This window comes from Eleginops maclovinus, chromosome 4, assembly GCF_036324505.1.
Source record: "Eleginops maclovinus isolate JMC-PN-2008 ecotype Puerto Natales chromosome 4, JC_Emac_rtc_rv5, whole genome shotgun sequence".
Taxonomy (NCBI): domain Eukaryota; kingdom Metazoa; phylum Chordata; class Actinopteri; order Perciformes; family Eleginopidae; genus Eleginops; species Eleginops maclovinus.
Window position 1 is genome coordinate 34,957,037 of NC_086352.1, and position 17,807 is coordinate 34,974,843.

At 40.9% G+C, this 17,807-nt stretch overlaps 1 protein-coding gene across 1 annotated transcript in view; it reads right to left on the reverse strand.

Annotated features, from left to right (window-relative positions):
- Positions 1 to 6,674: 6,674 nt before the first annotated feature.
- The window catches only part of fgf19 (fibroblast growth factor 19), a 12,787-nt gene continuing 1,654 nt past the window's right edge, over positions 6,675 to 17,807 (reverse strand). The window contains exon 3 of the mRNA XM_063880608.1: positions 6,675 to 11,666. Within this exon, the coding sequence (XP_063736678.1) occupies positions 11,349 to 11,666 (318 nt within the window). The 3' untranslated portion in view covers positions 6,675 to 11,348. The remainder of the gene's footprint in view (positions 11,667 to 17,807) is intronic.

Below are 17,807 nucleotides of genomic sequence, written 5' to 3' on the forward strand. Positions count from 1 at the left end.
GCGGGGCCAGTGCACCACAGACTGTGTACTGTATATAAAGTGTAGCCTACTACAATAGCCTTTATATTTAAAGTTCAACACCATAGAAAATATATATGAAGTGTACTACCGTAGACTGTATATATGTATATAAAGGTTACTACCATAGAATGTATATTTAAAGTGTAACACCATAGACTGTAAAAAGTGTTCCCAGGCTTTCTTTCCCAGGCACACAGCAAGGTTTTCAGCAGCAAAAAGTGACTGGTAACCCCCCCTTAAAGCACACATTTGAACAAATGAGAAAAACAATGGGTTGATTACTGATATTAATGTCGGTAGATGAAATTATCTAAATTTTTGAAAGGAAGGGAACAAGCCTGTCAAGAGAATCCTTTGAATATTTTTTTTCCAGTGTTCAGTATGTTTATTAAGTTTAAAATGTGTCCATTTATCCCTGAAAGAAGAAATAAATGGACTAATGTTGAGTATTTATACTCGTTTCTGTCTGGAGAAGTGGTGCCAAAGGAAAGTCAAAGTCCACTTTATTGTCAAATAAAGAGGTCAGGGGAGAGATGGGTGCGGGGGGTAGGGGAGTGGGGGAGAGAGAGGGGGATCGAGAGGAGAGAGGGATGGAGAGAGGTAGGGAGGGAGGGAGGGGAGAGAGACAGATGATTGAGGGAGGGACGGAGGATAGAGAGAGAGTGAGAGAGGGAGGGAGGGAGGGAGGGAGGGAGGGAGGGAGAGAGTTCAGCATCCTGACCGCCTGGTGGAAGAAGCTGTTCCTCAGCCTGGTGGAGCTCGAGCGGAGGCTGCGGAACCTTCTCCCTGAAGGCAGGAGGCTGAAGGAGGGCATCTTTACAACTGGTGTAGCCCCGGACGCCCAGGCCAGACAACACCACTGAGTAGAAGTGTTAGTTTTACCATTTAATGTAATGTTTATAAGTCATATGATAACAGTACATGTCTAAGAGCTGCAGCCTTGTGGGTGAAGGTGTTTAGATTGCATAGAGTGGTGAATTCAAAATGTGACTTGTGAATTTTCACGATTAATACTTATTTGCAGCAACGGGTTGTCTCATCTTGTGAGTTTTTTTTAGATTCTTATAAAATAGAAATAGGTGGTGATTAATCCATTTCGTCCGGTACATGAGTGAAATGATGCTCCATACGTCCTTTTTTATGTGAACAGGCACAGAGCCTGGGTCAGAAAGCCTGGCTTCACAAAGACCATTGATAACCACCTTCAAGTCAAAGAAACCCAGGTTCTGTTGAACTCATCATACCATAAATATCAGCATACCACATCACATCATACCAGTTGACATCACACAGCATCGTCTGTGGATCTGTGTGCTCTGTAGGTGAACTGCAGTGGGCCCAGAGAGTCAGGGAGGGAGGAGGTATAGAATAGAATAGAATTACTTTATTGATCCCAATTTGGGAAGTGTTTATGTTGCAGCAGCATGAAAAAAAGGCAATAGTGTTACAAAACAAAAATGAAAAAAATATATATACATTTTTGACAAAAAATGTACAGAAAATATTAACAAAAACAAAATATTTTTAAAAAATGTATAAAGCAGGATGTAATATGTACAAAAAGTGTGAGAAGTGTGGAATATCATTAGAATAAATATTGAATGTACATTATGTAATGGTTTAAGTCCAGTGGTCACAGAGAGGCTATATGGAGCAGAGAGTTCTCTTTCAGCCTGAGGTGAATTATACAGAGTTATTGCAGTGGGCAGGAATGATCTCCTGTACCCCCCCAGCAACAACAGACTGGTAGAAGATCTCCAACATCTTGCTGCACACGTTGAAGTATCTCAGCTTCCTCAAAAAATAGAGTCGGTTCATCCCCTTCTTGTACACAGCATCAGTGTTGGCCTTCCAGTTCAGTCCGTTGTCAAGGAGCACTCCCGAATACTTGTCAATGACCATCTCTCTGGTCTTGGTCACATTCAGAAGCAGATGGTTTATTCCAGTTCCACTTCACTAAATACTCCACCAGCGCTCTGTACTCCTCCTCCTGTCCATCCCTCATACACCCTACCACTGCAGAGTCATCCCAAAATGTCTGCAGATGGCATGACTCTGAGTTGTATTGAAAGTCAGTTGTGTATAAGGTGAACAGGAAAGGAGACAGCACAGTTCCCTGTGGGGCTCCTGTACTACCAACCACCACATCAGACAGAACACTGCCCAGCCGGACATACTGTGGCCTGTCTGTGAGGTAGCTGGCAATCCAGGAGATGGTGGAGGTGTCTACCCTCATAGCCTGCAGCTTGTCACTCAGCAGCCGTGGCTGGATTGTGTTGAATGCAGGTGATGAATGTTTTGACTAACCGCTCAAAGCACTTCTTTTACATGTTTTACATGTAATGTAATGAGAGTGCTTCTCCACTGGTCAACCCTTCAACCAGGAGGAAGCTGCAGCTGTCCCTGAGGTTTCTCAATGCACCCTCACTCCACCATCAGAGGGAAGCACATCCTCACAGTTGGAGACTGATACTACACATTTGGTTTCACTGCCATCCAACCCATGCAGCTCATCCAAAATTCAGCGGACCGACTGCTTTTCATCCTCCCTGAGTTCATACAACAGCCCTCTCGGATCCCCTCACTGGCTGCTGGTGATTGAGCCAATCTGCTTCAAGACACTGGTACTGTCAGTGGTGGAAAAAGTACTCAGATCCTTTAGTAAAAGTACTAATATCACAGTACGCCATACTCCATTACAAGTAAAAGTCCTGTATTGAAAATGTTACTACAGCAAAAGTACAGAAGTATCATCAGCTATATCAGCGATACTCAACCCGCGGCTCGCGAGCCGCATGCGGCTCCTTTAAGACTAGTTGCGGCTCTTTTAAGTCCCACTTAAAAAAAATAAAAATCTCAAAAAATCTTTAAAAAACGAAAAACAAAAACATTGTCAGCAGAATTCATCAACATTTCATTATCACTCACAAGTCACGTGTATTAAGCCGCCCCTCCCCCCTCCCTCTGAACAACCAATCACAAATGATTTCAGGTTTCCCGCTCTGATTGCAGGTGCGCGGGATAAATGCTCCGTCACACTGGGAAAACTAGCATACAGCACTACGCAAAAATGGCAAAGGAATATAGGAAAAGAAAATATGAAGAGGAATATCGAACATTTAAAGAGGACTGGGAACTCGAGTTTTTCTTCGTCTCCACCGGTTCGGGAAAATGCATCTGCCTGCTTTGTGACAACGTCATTTCACAATTTAAAAGGTCCAATTTGCAGCGCCATCACGACACTAAACACCCGAAGTTCAGCACCGACTTTCCGAAAGGTGGAGAGCTGAGGGCGGAAAAGCTGGCGAGACTCAAACAGAACCGAACTGCTCAAAAAAACGTATTCCACACTAATACGAGTGAAAGAGCGACAGAGGCATACAAAATCACACATGAACTGATGAAACAGATGAAGCCATATAGCTACTGATGGAGAAATGGTGAAGGATTGCATACTGCTGGCTTGTTCAACGTTGTTTCCTGAGAAAAAAGACCTGGAACGAGAGGCAAAAAAAATCAACTGTCGGATTCTACTGTAGCTAGGAGGGCATCAAACATTTCAGAGAACATTGCACATACTCCTAAGGACAAACTGTCATCCGCTGAGTTTGTCAGCCTTGCAATGGACGAAAGCTTGGATATCAATGACACGCCACAATTACTCATCTTTATCCGAGCCATCAACAGTAAGTTTGACATTACAGAAGAACTGCTTGACATGGTTTCACTGGAAAATGGAACAACGGGCATTGAAATAAAAAACGCTGTGCTGGAAACATTAGAAAAGTTTAACATTGGACCAGAAAAAATCACAGCATTCACAACAGATGGCGCACCGGCGATGCTTGGTAAGAGGAACGGAGCCGTGGCTTTGTTGAAAGAAACGCTGAAAAACGGCGGGGTTGCTGCTGAGGGTATTTTCTCATACCATTATATTGTGCATCAACAAGCCTTGTTTGCTAAGTTCAAATGTCTGAATGAAGTGATGGCAAATGTAATCGAAGTGGTTAATTATATCAGGGCCCGTGCAAGAAACCACCTAAATTTTAAACTGCTGTGTGAGGAGTTTAACACTCACTATGGAGATTTGGTGTTACACACCGAGATCAGATGGCTGTCTAAAGGACGTATGCTTGCACATTTCATGGACCTGCTTGAACCCCTGAAATCCTTCATTTTCGGCCAAGGGGAGACTTCCCGATTTTCCTTTTTGGATGATGAAGAGTGGGTGCTGTCTGTTGCGTTCCTGTGTGACATTACGCAGCACTTGAACGAACTTAATCTCAAGATGCAGGGAAGAAACAAGACCGTGTATGAGCTCTACACGGCTGTCAGAGTATTCTCTGACAAACTGGATGTACTTGAACGAAGTGTCCGTGGTTCTGATTACCGTTTCTTCCCCACCGTGCAGAAAGTGATGGCGATGCATGCAGACGCTCTCCTGCCCTGTCAATCACAATGCTGTGACGTGCTAACTGAGCTCAAGCAAAACTACACATCAAGATTCCACGACTTCAAGGACCATAGCAATATTTTTTTACTTGTGAAAAACCCATTCCTGATTGAGGTCAATGAAATGAAGCAAATAAGCGACCAGCTCGGACTTGTGCAGCTTCAAATGGAGTTTGTGGAGTTAAAGAGCTCAGATGAACTTCAGCTTCAGTTTCGGATTACAGATGTCGTGGACTTTTGGAAACTGGTGGGGCATCTACCAAATATCTCCAGACTGGCAAGACGCATCATCTCAATGTTTCCGTCCACATACCGGTGTGAAGCAGCATTCTCTGCGCTCTCAAAAATAAAATGTCGCAACCGAAACAGATTGAGTCTGCAGCACACAATAGAGGCCCTTCGGATCGCCGTTTCCAGCACAGAGCCCGACTTCAAATCACTTGTGCGGCAGAAGGAGTGTCAGAAATCACATTGAGTGTGAAGTAAGTACAACATTACTCTTCTGACAACCCCTGCTGTCTATAATCTGCTGTTATATGGACTGTGATGATCAGTAAACATGCTGTCTGTTATCTGTTGTTATGGGCAGTGATGATCAGCAATGTGTGTTTTGTGGTTGCAGTGAAAATAATAAATCACAGTTATTGCACTGTACATTATGCTTTTCATTCCTTAGTAACATATTACTATGATCCATATTCTCAAATGCATAATGGTTTCAGGGAGGAAAGGAGCGTTTTTGGATTGTGGCTCTTGCAAAAATATTTTTTCGTCAATGTGGCTCCTGATTAGGACAAGGTTGAGTACCACTGAGCTATATACTTAAGTATCAAAAGTAAAAGGATGGAGTGTGCACAATGCCTCTTATAAATGTGTTGTACTGTTATAGAATATTATATTATTCAGTTTTTATCATTTGAACATACATGTCAGAGTTTTTTAACGTTGTAATTTGTCATCATGGAGCACATTTTTGAAAATACTGAGTAAATTAGTTTATAATTACATTTGTTTATCATAAAAACAAATGTATTTATTTTAAAATTAACTACATGTACAACATTTCCTTCTGAGATTTAGTGAAGTAGAAGAACAAAGTAGCAGAAAATGGATATACGCAAGAAAAGTAAAAGCACCCCAAAATTGTACTTAAATACATTACTTGAGTAAATGTGCTTAGTTACTTGCCACCGCTGTGTACCGTGCTGTGAATGGATCCAGTCCTTCTTACATCGAGGACATGGTTAAACCACACATTCACACTTCACCCTGCTGAAGCTAGTCTGCTATCCTGGCTCCAAAATGGTGGAACGAGATGTCCATTGATATCGGGACAACAGAAGGTCTACACACATTCCGTCATAAACAGAACACCCAACTTGGCCAATAAATTAAAAATAAAACAAAACTTCACTTCTATTCATTTGTTTAGTTTATACTGATAATGTGATTGTACTTACAAAGGTAAGGGCTGATTGAAAGCTTTGCTGTTTACACTTTGTATCTATGTGGTTGAATGCACTGATTGTCAGTCATTTGGATACAAGGGTCGGCTAAATAAACTGTAATGTAAACATTTTGTTTACCCAAATTGCCTTCCTCCAGCAAGTCTGCACACATCATCTTGATCAGATGTTTAGGTTACATAGCAAGGCCCAGTTTACCTCGTGTTCCTGTGTGGAACTTTGTAGTCTCCTGGGAGCCAAGGTAAACCTTCCTCTGGCACCCCCTCAGTCCAACGTCCAGGCATGACCAAGGAGATGGAGACAGTCTGCGGTGTGTGGCCTCACATGACCCATCCTCCTGACCTCCTGGTCTATGAAATTCCACCATGTGTAACAGTATCACACAACCCCAGCTCCACCACTGGCCCCATCTTTCAGTGGTCCCAAGGGTACCGGCCTCTCTCGGAGCTCCGATGGGTGCAGGAGACGCTACCTCCTCCATATTTCTGATTGCTTTCAGATATTCTTTACAATTTACTTTTACATTGGATATTATTTTTGTATCTACCATCTCACTAATGTTAGTAATAAGGCTACAATTCCCCCCACTTATTAAAAATAAAACAATTAATGTTTTTAAATGTTCATAAACTCTATTTTCATTGTTTGACAAGCATTGACAAAGTGTCTGCTTCAAATTCTTTATTGATATTAAGACTTGATACCAACTCTTTCACATGAAGAATTCTAACCACAGAAAATGTAATGATTCTTTTAATAAAGTCACACAGATATTTACATTCACGGCAAAACATTTAAATATAGAAAATAAATACATATTACTGCAAGCACGTAATTCCTTTTTGTCAGGAGTGGAAAAGCAGTCATATTTTAGCTCACTAACCAACTGCAGTTCAATTGACCAACATCCTGGTCCTCAGGATCTCTGCTTCCTGTTGGAACACCTTGTGTTTAACACACTTTGTACAACATTCAGAATGGGCAAAATGTCGGACCACATGGTGCTGTCTCATGTGGCTCTACACCAGGGATGTCCAAACTACGGCCCGGGGGCCAAATGTGGCCCGTTTTCCATTTTGAATTGGCCCCCAGCAATTTCTAAAAGTATAATGGATTATGGCCCAATCCTGAAACTTGTGCTTGTCGTATATTGTACTTCTTAAATATATATGTAAACATATATTATGCAGCAGTAAACCCATTTTTTCAATAAAGTCAGTTAATTAAAGCTGAAACATTTTCTAACAAATCTTTGTTTATAAAGAGCACGTATTTACATAACAAGCTTGAAATTTACTGTTCATATTTCTCCTTATTATGAGCAATCTGAGGCTTCTGTTGAAGGAATGAGCTGCCAACACTTAAAATAAATGTTTAATTTATTAGATCACTGATTCTTGAGATTCGGGACAAAACTACTTTTGAAAAGTAAAAAAAAAAAATTTACATTACAGTTATTTTAATTGGATATCTTTATAAACACGGGTGTTATCTATCATGCCATGAAAAGGAACAGGTTTTTTATTGAACCACTTTTCATAAAAAAATACTTTTACTTACTTAGTAACTTGACAATTGTCAACTCCGTCTGACACATGAAAATATGTATTTTTTTAGTTTGATCAATTCAAAAACACTGAAACATCTTTAAGCATGTAGAACTGGTGTGCCTCAGCAAAGTTAAGTGATACATTTACATTGCATAGACTTTTAATATTATTTTTCATTGTTTTGGGACAAGCCATTTCAAATTATCTTCATTTCAACCTTCATTTTCATTTCGTCCAGCAGTGGCTCAGTCAGTAGGGGCTTGGACTGGGAATCGTAGGGTCGCCGGTTCAAGTCCCCGAACAGACTTGAAATATGGAAAGTGGACTGCTACTTGGAGAGGTCCCAGTTCACCTCCTAGGCCCTGCTGTGGTGCCCTTGAGCAAGGCACCGGACACCTCCAATCCCCCCTCCCCATTGCTCCCCGGGCGCTGCACGATAGGTGCCCACTGCTCCTAGTACTAGGATGGGTTAAATGCAGAGGACTAATTTCACTGTGTGTGCTCTGCTGTGTGCATGCATGTGACAAATAAAGAGGGTTTCATCCTCCGATTCTATGTTTCATCCTCCGATTCTATTTAGTTTACTCATTTTTTAATTTTAACCATATAAAATCAGTGGCTTTGCACAAACAAGACACTAATGCATGTAGATCATTTGGAGTTTTGATATATGAAGACTCTCAATTGAACAAAAGCCAAAAGAATTTCTTTTAAAAAAGGAAAAACCTTCATCTTACGGTGTTGACACACAACTGACGGTGTTGACACATTACTGACGGTGTTGACACACAACTGACGGTGTTGACACATTACTGACGGTGTTGACAAACTAATGGAAAATTAAACTTATTAAAGATATTTCTCTACTTTTGACATGAACAAGGTAGAGAGTATCAAGGGAAAGAATGTCAAGCTTAAGAACACCTGGTGACAGGATATTTAAGGCACACATGAAAAGGTCAAAATGTTCCTGGTCTCAAAAGAGAAAACAAATGTAGACCATCTGGAGGTCCTCTATAGGTGATCTATACAGTATTTTAACTAAACTGTATATCTAACTGAACTGATGACACAATATGACACAATTCTCCTCATACAGATGAAGTAACTCTGAAAGACTCCCACTATGCATGTTCAGTTTCATGTTGAAGTGGATCCCACTGGCTGTTTGGTCTTGAACTCGCTCCCACTGCCGCCAGTGAACACTGATTCCACTTATTTCTGGAGCCAGAGCTGTATGCTTGGTTTTGCACCGTAAGCAATTGCGAAGAAGGCAGGCCTCATTTGCTGGAGTGCAACAAACTAAGTGAAAACTATCCTCCAGTTTGTTTGATTTTAGTACACCCGATGACCTTAGAACCTGAAGCATCAAGTCTGCATTTTCATGATGACGACACAGACAAGTACTTCTGTCAGATGCCTTCGGTGCTGTAACATAGTAGGGCCGCAGAGCACAGAAGGAGGAGTAACTCAGCCTCACGCTCGGGTTCTTCTTGAGAAAGTCACTATGGAGGTTCAGCATTGAGTCTGTTAAAATCATCCGTTGATGTTTCATCTTGTTCCTTGTGATGGTGTCTGTCTTATCAGTTGTCATGCGAGATGAGTTTACAATGAACTCCTTAACAGTATGGCTGATACGTTGCAGATATGTTGCCGCCTTCTTTGTTGTCTGTTTTTTGTCATTCATTAACTTGTAGCTAACACCAAACTGGCGAACCCTATGAAGAAGCCGATACTTCTTTAAAACCTTGCCTGATAATGCCAGTTGTGGGTGACCAGATTTAGCAATGGCATGTCTCCGTGCCACAGGCGTTGTTTTATTCATTTTCAGCTCTCGGCAGAGAACATTGTGGAAAAGAAGAGATTTCCTAATGTTAGGGTTCCTAAGTTGGCTTCCTGCTATCATCCTGTCTGTTGCTGTTCGTGGAGAATCTACTATCAATTTATCACTTCGTTTGTCATTTGATTGGTCAATTTGAGCCTTTTTCTTTATCCGCCATTTCTGTTTTTTTAGCCTTTTTCTCTCTTTTGTCAATTTCCCAATCTTTTCTTTCAATGCTTTCACCTCCCTCGAGTGCCGCTTTCTGGTTTTTCTCCTCTCCCTCATGGCTGCAACAGTATGCCTGCTGGTAGTTGGCTCCTCATTCTGCTCTGGACTATCTGGTGGGGTATCTTTTTCCTGCATAGCTCTGGACCTCCTAGACTTTCTCTGTGCTTTCCTCCAATATTTTCTGCGATGACGCTTTTCTCTTGGTCCTAATTGTCCTACTTGTTTGACAGTTTTCTTTAGGACCCTCTTTTTCCACCTTTCTCTCTCCTTTTCTAAATTCTCCCTTCTGCTCTCTGGGTTGCTGTTTAACCTTTTCTCTCCTTTTTCTCTGGTATTCTCTGTTTCTTTTCCTTTGATCTTCAACTGATAGTTTTTTTCTAGCCATGTTTGCCTTCGGTACAGATAAAAGCATGCATTTTAGCTGCAATTTGGCATTTTAGATATTTTCAGTCAATTAACATGTAGTTATTAGATCATAATCAAGTTATGCAGTTATTTTGCATTACTTTAGTATAAGGATTATTTGAATAACTTGAGTATTTAGAGCACTTTTCAACTCCGTCAGCTTACATGTCAACACTGTCAGACAAAATATCTGAAGGAGTTGACGCCTGACGGAGTTGACAAAACTACATGTTTTTTCAATCTAATCATGTCTAGTACATGGTAGCCATTTTGATTTCCCTCAGTTGCCGACTGCCACTACAAACTAAACTAAAATGCTAACTTCTATTTCAAAATTCTTGATTGAAATAATCCCTAATTTGAAGACAGTGTTGACACATAAAAGCTGTGACCACAGGGATTTCAACTTGTTTTCTGAATATTTAACAAAAAATGTAAATTTACGGGACCATGTGGTGTACTGCTGCATCCATCAAGAGAAAGAAGTCAAAAAGAGGGTCAGGGTTATAACTGACCAAGATATGCCTGATTTATTTCAAATTTGAAAAAAGTCTGATGGAGTTGACATGAAGTGAGGACACTACTTTGAAAGGCTGTTGTTAATGGATAAAATAATGCAATGTTCACTTTAAGCATTTTGTGATCTCTTATTAAGCCATCCAATTAACTTCAAATACATTTTTGTGCATTTTTGTGCATTTTTTAACACTTATTTTTGCAGTTTGATACTGTGACCTCTAACGGAGGACAAGTTCATTTGCATGGACTTTCATTGTACAGTGCCGGTATTTTATGAATTATTATGAAATAATATAAATACATACAAAACTAAGTGTGTAAACACTCACAGATCTTTCATATCCAACGTTTAAAGCCTTTTTAAATGAAATAATTTATAGATTTTTAAGGAAAATTGCAACATTTAGACGGGAGACATGTTTTCTCCCTAATTTCAAGAATCAGTGAGATACATAATTGACCTACATTTCATTGATTTTGCTAACTTATGACTTAACTTATAAGGCAAAATACGTCACCTCTAGTGAGGGGCCCAGCCCATCGTATGGTTTCCTATATGTGGCCCTCAGTGAAAAAAGTTTGGACACCCCTGCTCTACACAGTGATACAGTGTGACCTATACTGTGCCCTTCTTTTCCTCTTCAACGTTCTGTCATGTTTCCTGGTCTTTTTCAAACACATGTCTATATGAGCATACTGAAAGTGACAGAATGGAACCTTACACTGTTCAGTCTGGACTGACCGGACGGTGCTGGCAGGATGTCCCAGCAGCATCTCTGGTTGCAAGCCGGCTGAACCTCTGGACACTTCCTGCTACCACAACATGCAGGGAGGAGTGCATGCTCTCTGACAAAGATCCCTCAGGACGAGCCCTTCACTGCTGTCTCATCTCTTGTGGAAACTGGGGCTGTGAATGACCTGAGAGAGCTTCCCAAATGAGTCCATGGCGTCCACAGGTTCTTCTGTTGGCCTCCTCCGTTCCAGCTGCTCAGGGACATCTGGACCGGGGTACGTGATTTGATCCAGGCTGCTGATCCTGGGGAGGAACTGAGCCAAAGCCGGAACGCCTCGGTCCCGGCCCTGCTTCCTCTGCCGGGGGGTTCCCATACTGAGCAGGGCCCCGTGTGAGATCGAGATGTAGATGTTATAGCCGTCCGGCAGGATCTGCTCTCTGAAGGTGCAGGCGTCTCTGCTGTAGGTGGGCTGAGGAGGACACATCACAAGTTAATCACAGGTTTTTGAAAGGACACCACAGAGATTTCTATGACTCTCTACGGATGGTTTTAAAGGTTTGTCACAGCGTAATGAAACACAAACATCACATAACGAATGACAAACAGGAGATACAAAAAACCCATTGGCCTAATAAAAATCACAATTTTCTATAAAACACAAGAACATTCTTTTTTTCAATACAGAAAAAAAAGTTGCAAAATTCAAGAACAACATATTCTATACTTGAAATTAAAATAAAAAAACAGTGGTGTGAATATGAAAACCAAGCATCATACAGTGGTCTAATGGTATTTTTTTTTAAAGCAATGCAGCAAGCAGGGCCGGTTTTTGGCATAGGCGAAATAGGCGGTCGCATAGGGCGCCAGATCTGCGCTGGTAGATCTCATAGGTACAAAAAAACATTTTTGGCGCTCATCCTAATTTTCTGCCTTACATACATTGCTAATTAAATAGAGGAAACACCCTTTTCACCCCGGTTACATTTTTCATTTGCCACTAAAAAGTGATGAAAGTGGGGGATAGAGACTTATCAGGCGCCCGCAGCTCACAGCCAAAGTGCAGAGCGCGCGGGTTACGGGGTGTTGTTGTTAGCATCTGGTGCTAGCTGCGCTAACGGATATAAAAAGGGAGAGAGCCTCTGATAGCTACAGTTTAGGTAAGGTAAAGGACTCTCTGAGTGTTTAGATAGTTACCTTTCAGTTAATCTCAGACGTTTTGATCACCATTTATGTAAAGAAATATTTCCAAGGCACAACTTTATGATTATTAGGATGAATAAAAAGGTATGAAATTATTCCAATGTAGTATACTCTAGCACAGTAAACCAAATATATAGTTTAAAACGGGAGTGATTAGTAAAATATGCATGAATACAAAACATTTAGCTATGTAAAATAAGATCAACTTTAAAACGTGTTGAAAGCTTAAACTAGTATTTAGCCTACAGACACTTCCCAGGAGGGGGAGAGAGGAGGGACAGAGGGGCTCCGAGACAGATTCGGGAGCCCAGACACACAACTATAAATGAACAACAACAATAAAACAAGTTACCTTTATTTGTTATTGGCTGGGGTATGCGTTGCATAAAAATGAACTGTGAATCGTTTAGGTATGTATTATGTGCTCCTGTCCTAGTAGTAACACAGCAGCATGATGCTTTGTTTGCTAAATTCTCTTATTCTTTACATGTCAGCATATTTTACCTGTTTCATCCCAATGTTTGTATCTATTTACTATACTATTAATATACCTGATTGTTAAATTGGCTTATGTGGGCAATCTTTGTGTGACTGATGTATTCATTTATCATATTTCTATTTCACCAATAATCCACTTCTATGCATGTTTTCTTTGTGAATACTTGTTACTGTATATTTATTTTGGGGAGCTTTTATTTTGATAAGTATGCTTTTTTTTCATTTTGTGACTCTAGACATTGTTAGTTCCGGTATATTTGCGCTACTTTCCACAATCGGCTTCAGGCTCGCCGAGGAGAGGTAAGCAATACAGTGCAAGTGTGAACATTGTAGTAACCTGTAAAAGAAAACAGTTAACAGAGGCTCAAATTGTATTTTGCTCACGTCACAAATACTGTTCGTTGTTAAAGGACGGTTTGTTGTCCTGTGTGGATGTATTTTATTATCATTTACAGCACTTAAGTCAAATTCGCTAGCTTACTGAACTCAAGCTAAGCTAATAGAATACGCACATGGTTTTTCATGCAGTTCCCGGTCTTTGTTTTTCCCTTTTAAGGTGTGCATGTTGAAACCCTGCCGAGTGAAGTTTAGGGCTGTCACTTTACGTTCGAGAATCGATTGGACCGACCAATACACGTTTCGAAAACGAAAAGAGAGAATCGATTTTTACCAAATAAAACCTTATTTTTTAACAAATTAAACAAGTAAAACATATTTTATTTCATTATGATTATTATTAACATAACTCGCAAACAAGCAGAAAATAAAATAATTCCGAAGTGCAGTAGGCATTGCGAGGGCTAAAAAGTAAATTCCCACCAATTGTACTCACCGGAAACAGCCTGATAGTGTCGGCTGCCGCGGCTTAGTGTTTTGCCAAAAAATGGAGAGCAACGCGGATCAACCTGCGCAACATGAGAGACGAGTGATAACCCCTAATCACATGAGGAGTTCGAAATGGAAGCACTTCGGATTTTGGGCAGAAGGCAAAACTATGGAGAATGACAAAGTGGTATGCAAACTGGCGATCGTGAATTCCCATATCACAGCAGCACTACAACTACGAGGGGGCATATGCAGACTCATCATCCCGATGAATACAAAGAGCTTGACCCAGTAGAGACACCAGTTAAACAGCCAAGACTGACTACCTTTTTTCCCCGGTCTGCACCTCTACCTGCTGCACGGAAAGAGGCTATAAACTCGAAAGCTTTCAAAATTCATATGTCAAGACATGCGGCCAATTAGCATAGTGTAGGGTGAAGGTTTCATTGATTTTGTTCAAAAACTTCAGCCGAGATATACCCTACGTTGCCGAACCACAGTATCAAGGAAGATTGCAAAAATCTATGACTCTAGTCATGAAAACATGCAGCAGATTTTGAGTGGCAAAAACGTTGCTCTGACTACTGATGGATGGAGTTCCCTCGCTACAGAGGCCTATAATCACAGTGACGGCACACTTCATTTCAGAGACTCGGGAACTCCGTGATTTTCTACTGCAAACAAAGCAGCTGAGAGGTAGCCATACAGCAGAGCATGTTGCAGAGTGCATCTCAGGCATACTGAGGGATTTTGCAATACAGCCTGATTCAGCTGTGCAGTCACTACGGATAATGCACTAAAATATGGGTGCTGTTAACATACCGTGTCTGGCCCATACAATCAACCTGGCTGTACGCAAAGGGTTAGATGTCAGAGCCATAGACACAGCGCTTTCTAGGTTAAGAAAAACTGCTTCTCATTTTAGCAGATCCACCACCGACAGCAGCCTCTTGGAGGATAAGCAGCGTATGCTAGGCCTAAAGCCAGAGAAGCTAATCAACGATTGTGTCACACGATGGAACTCTAACTACGATATGATTTGTAGGGCATCTGAGCAACAAGCAGCAGTAGCAGCCGTGGTATTTGACAAAAAAAATTCTGCTCTAGAACTGAACACAACTGAGTGGCGCCTGGTTGAAAAGGTGCGAGAGACAGTAAAACCCTTCAAAGTCGCCGCCCAAGCCTTGTCCACATGCCAATACCCCACATCCTCAGCTGTAGTGCCTTTCCAGCATGTATTGTTGTCTCAAGTGAAAAAACTCGAGGCAGAGTCAGGCGAGAGGGCTTGAGGGAAATGGCCACTAAAATCCAGACAGATTTATGCAAACGCTATAACCCCCAAAACGAAGCAACATTTATGCTTTTGAACAAAGCTGCTTACTTGGATCCTCGTTTTCATACTTTAATTCATTTATCGGGGGAACAGCAGCAGCAAGTGTACGCACAAATTAAAGAGGAATTGACACAGCAGTCTGGCAACAATGACGAGCCCGTGGAGCCATGCAGCTCGCAATCAAGCAGGGGAAAGACTGCCTTAACAGCAATGGGAGATCTGTTTGGAGACATGTACACACGGGGCTACGAAAGAGCGCACAATGTCGAAAGCGACCTCCTAGAGGAGATGCTGACATATGAAAAGGAGCCACCACTGCCAGCTGACAGCGACCCGCTTTTGTGGTGGAAGGTGGGAGCTACGAAATACCCCCACCTCGCATGAAGTACCTGAGTGTACCTGGGACATCAGTGCGGTCAGAGCGTGTATTCTCAACAGCTGGACATATAGTGAATTAAAAACGCTCTGCTCTGAACCCCGAAAATGTTGATCGACTTGTTTTCCTGTCCAATAATTTGGGATAGGCCTTATTTGCCCGTTTCATGTAGCCTACGCCTAGCATAAGTGTCGGCTATGTTCAGTTTAAAAAAATACCCACTGTTCTCAAGTACGGTAAGTCAGTTAAAAGTGTCATTGTTGAACAATTATCTATAATGGATAGAATGGGTTAAATGTGTAGGAGACATTTGATCAAATCATAAATGCAGCCCTGTTATAGACTGCAATAGCCTATGTTCCAGTTCACTGTCTGTTGTGGAGAATGTAGCGTTCCTGCGTGTTGGCTAAGTGAAATATTTTCAACCTATTTTTATGTTGGCTAGTCCTCAAGTGAATTTTAAGTTTTATTTTCAAACTATTTAACAATCGCCTGCTTATGCGAAATGTGTTTCATAGTTATAATGGTAAACAGCCAGAAGCCTGCAGTATGTTTTTCGTCATTGATGTTGTGGCAGTCCATACTGCTTATTGTTTTTCAACAATGCTCCTGTTTGTGTTGCGAAGTTCACGCAATAAATGATCAGAAATGCTGACCTGTACGTCTCTTGCGCCCTCTTTACGTTCGTCCTAATGGCAGTGTGTTGGCCTTTATTTTGAAAATTGAAACGTAGACGTGGATAATCGATTCTACAATCGATTGTGATTTTTTCAAAAAGTGACAGCCCTAGTGAAGTTGCTGTTTTGATGTTATTGTGTTTCACACAGGTATGTGATCTCTCTTTTTCTTTGTGTTTCTATATTAATAAATTGTAACTTTAATAACAGAATAATATACATGGCATGCTCAGTCGGCTTCAGGATCTGCTGAGGAGAGGTGTGCATGTTGAAGCCCTATCGAGTGAAGTTGCTGTTTTGGTGTTATTGTGTTTCACACAGTGTGAAGAAAATAAATCTTGGTTGCCAAGGCAGAAGGTCTCATCTCATTCCACGTCATCCACAACACAACGCAGAGTAAGTAACAAATTGACGTGTCAGACCAGACCGGCTATATTTGGATGGATACTCCTCCTTGACAGATTTGAGGTCACTCTTTACTCTGATGACTCTTCCCTTCTTATGCTAGCGTTAAATGTTTTAACATTTCCAATCAAACTGTATTATGACTGTGTTAAATCCTTGGGTCTCTTCCTCTCCAGGAATACTTGTGGTAAACATTTTCAGAACAAGTCAGTTATATTTGTACAACCCAGACGATTGAGATAAGATAAAACGCTTCTGTGCAGCAGAGTGCGAATCCAACAATGATATGTAATGAACTTTTATTTGTATTTAAACTGTTAATCAATCAAATAATCACCATTACATGTTGCTGGACATTTCTACCCATGTATATTTTAATATATTAAGTTATAAACTGATTCTTTTCACTGGTATGATTACAGGTAAGGAAGTAGCTGGGACAGCCAAATGATTCCTGAATTAGAATAGCACTTATAAGGTCCGTTTTATCAAGAAACCGCCAAAAACAGACTTGAATCAGGCTGTAAGTTCTTCGACGGCTGTTTGCTTTGGCACTAGAGCCCCAGTCAGAGGCCAAGGTTGTTGTTGCTGCTGATGGGACTTTCATTCAGCTTTTCACTTTGCAAACACATCCTACCCTGCACCACACCGGACAAAGGTCCATGAACCAGCCGTCTGTTTTAATGAATGACTGACTGGCCTCGGTGTTGTCCCAACATGGAGCAGATTAACAACATGAAGAGCCGCAGCCAACTGCAGGTCGCAGCTGCGCTCATATTTCCTGTATGTATATGTTGGTGAAGCAAGTTTTTAGACAAGTTTTTAAAGCTCTCATTTTTTAAAAAGCTGCTGCTCTCTGTCCCTGACCTTGGATCTTATCTCATGGTTTGCATGACTTGCTTTTACCTGACACTCATGTGTCAATCTGTTTGTTTTTGTATAACTCTGTGTTGTATGTGTTTATTCTGTACTGATTGTGTTTTTTTGACCTGCCAAAGGACTAAAGATGAGAACTTTCTGAAACTGTAGTTTGGTACAGCATCTTAAATAGTGACAATTATGTTTTAGACTGTCCACGGTGCATACAGAATAAAATAAATACAATAAAAGATAACTGTTAGTTTACTCTTTCTGTTTGTAACAATAGAAAATGAACCATAATCAAAAACTGATATTGATTCTATTTTATTTTTAGTATTTCATGACATGTCTAGGTGTATATCGAATTTGAGATCTTAAATACATCAGAACAGCCAACATGAATGGAATAAAGTAGAAAAGCCTAACAAATAATTT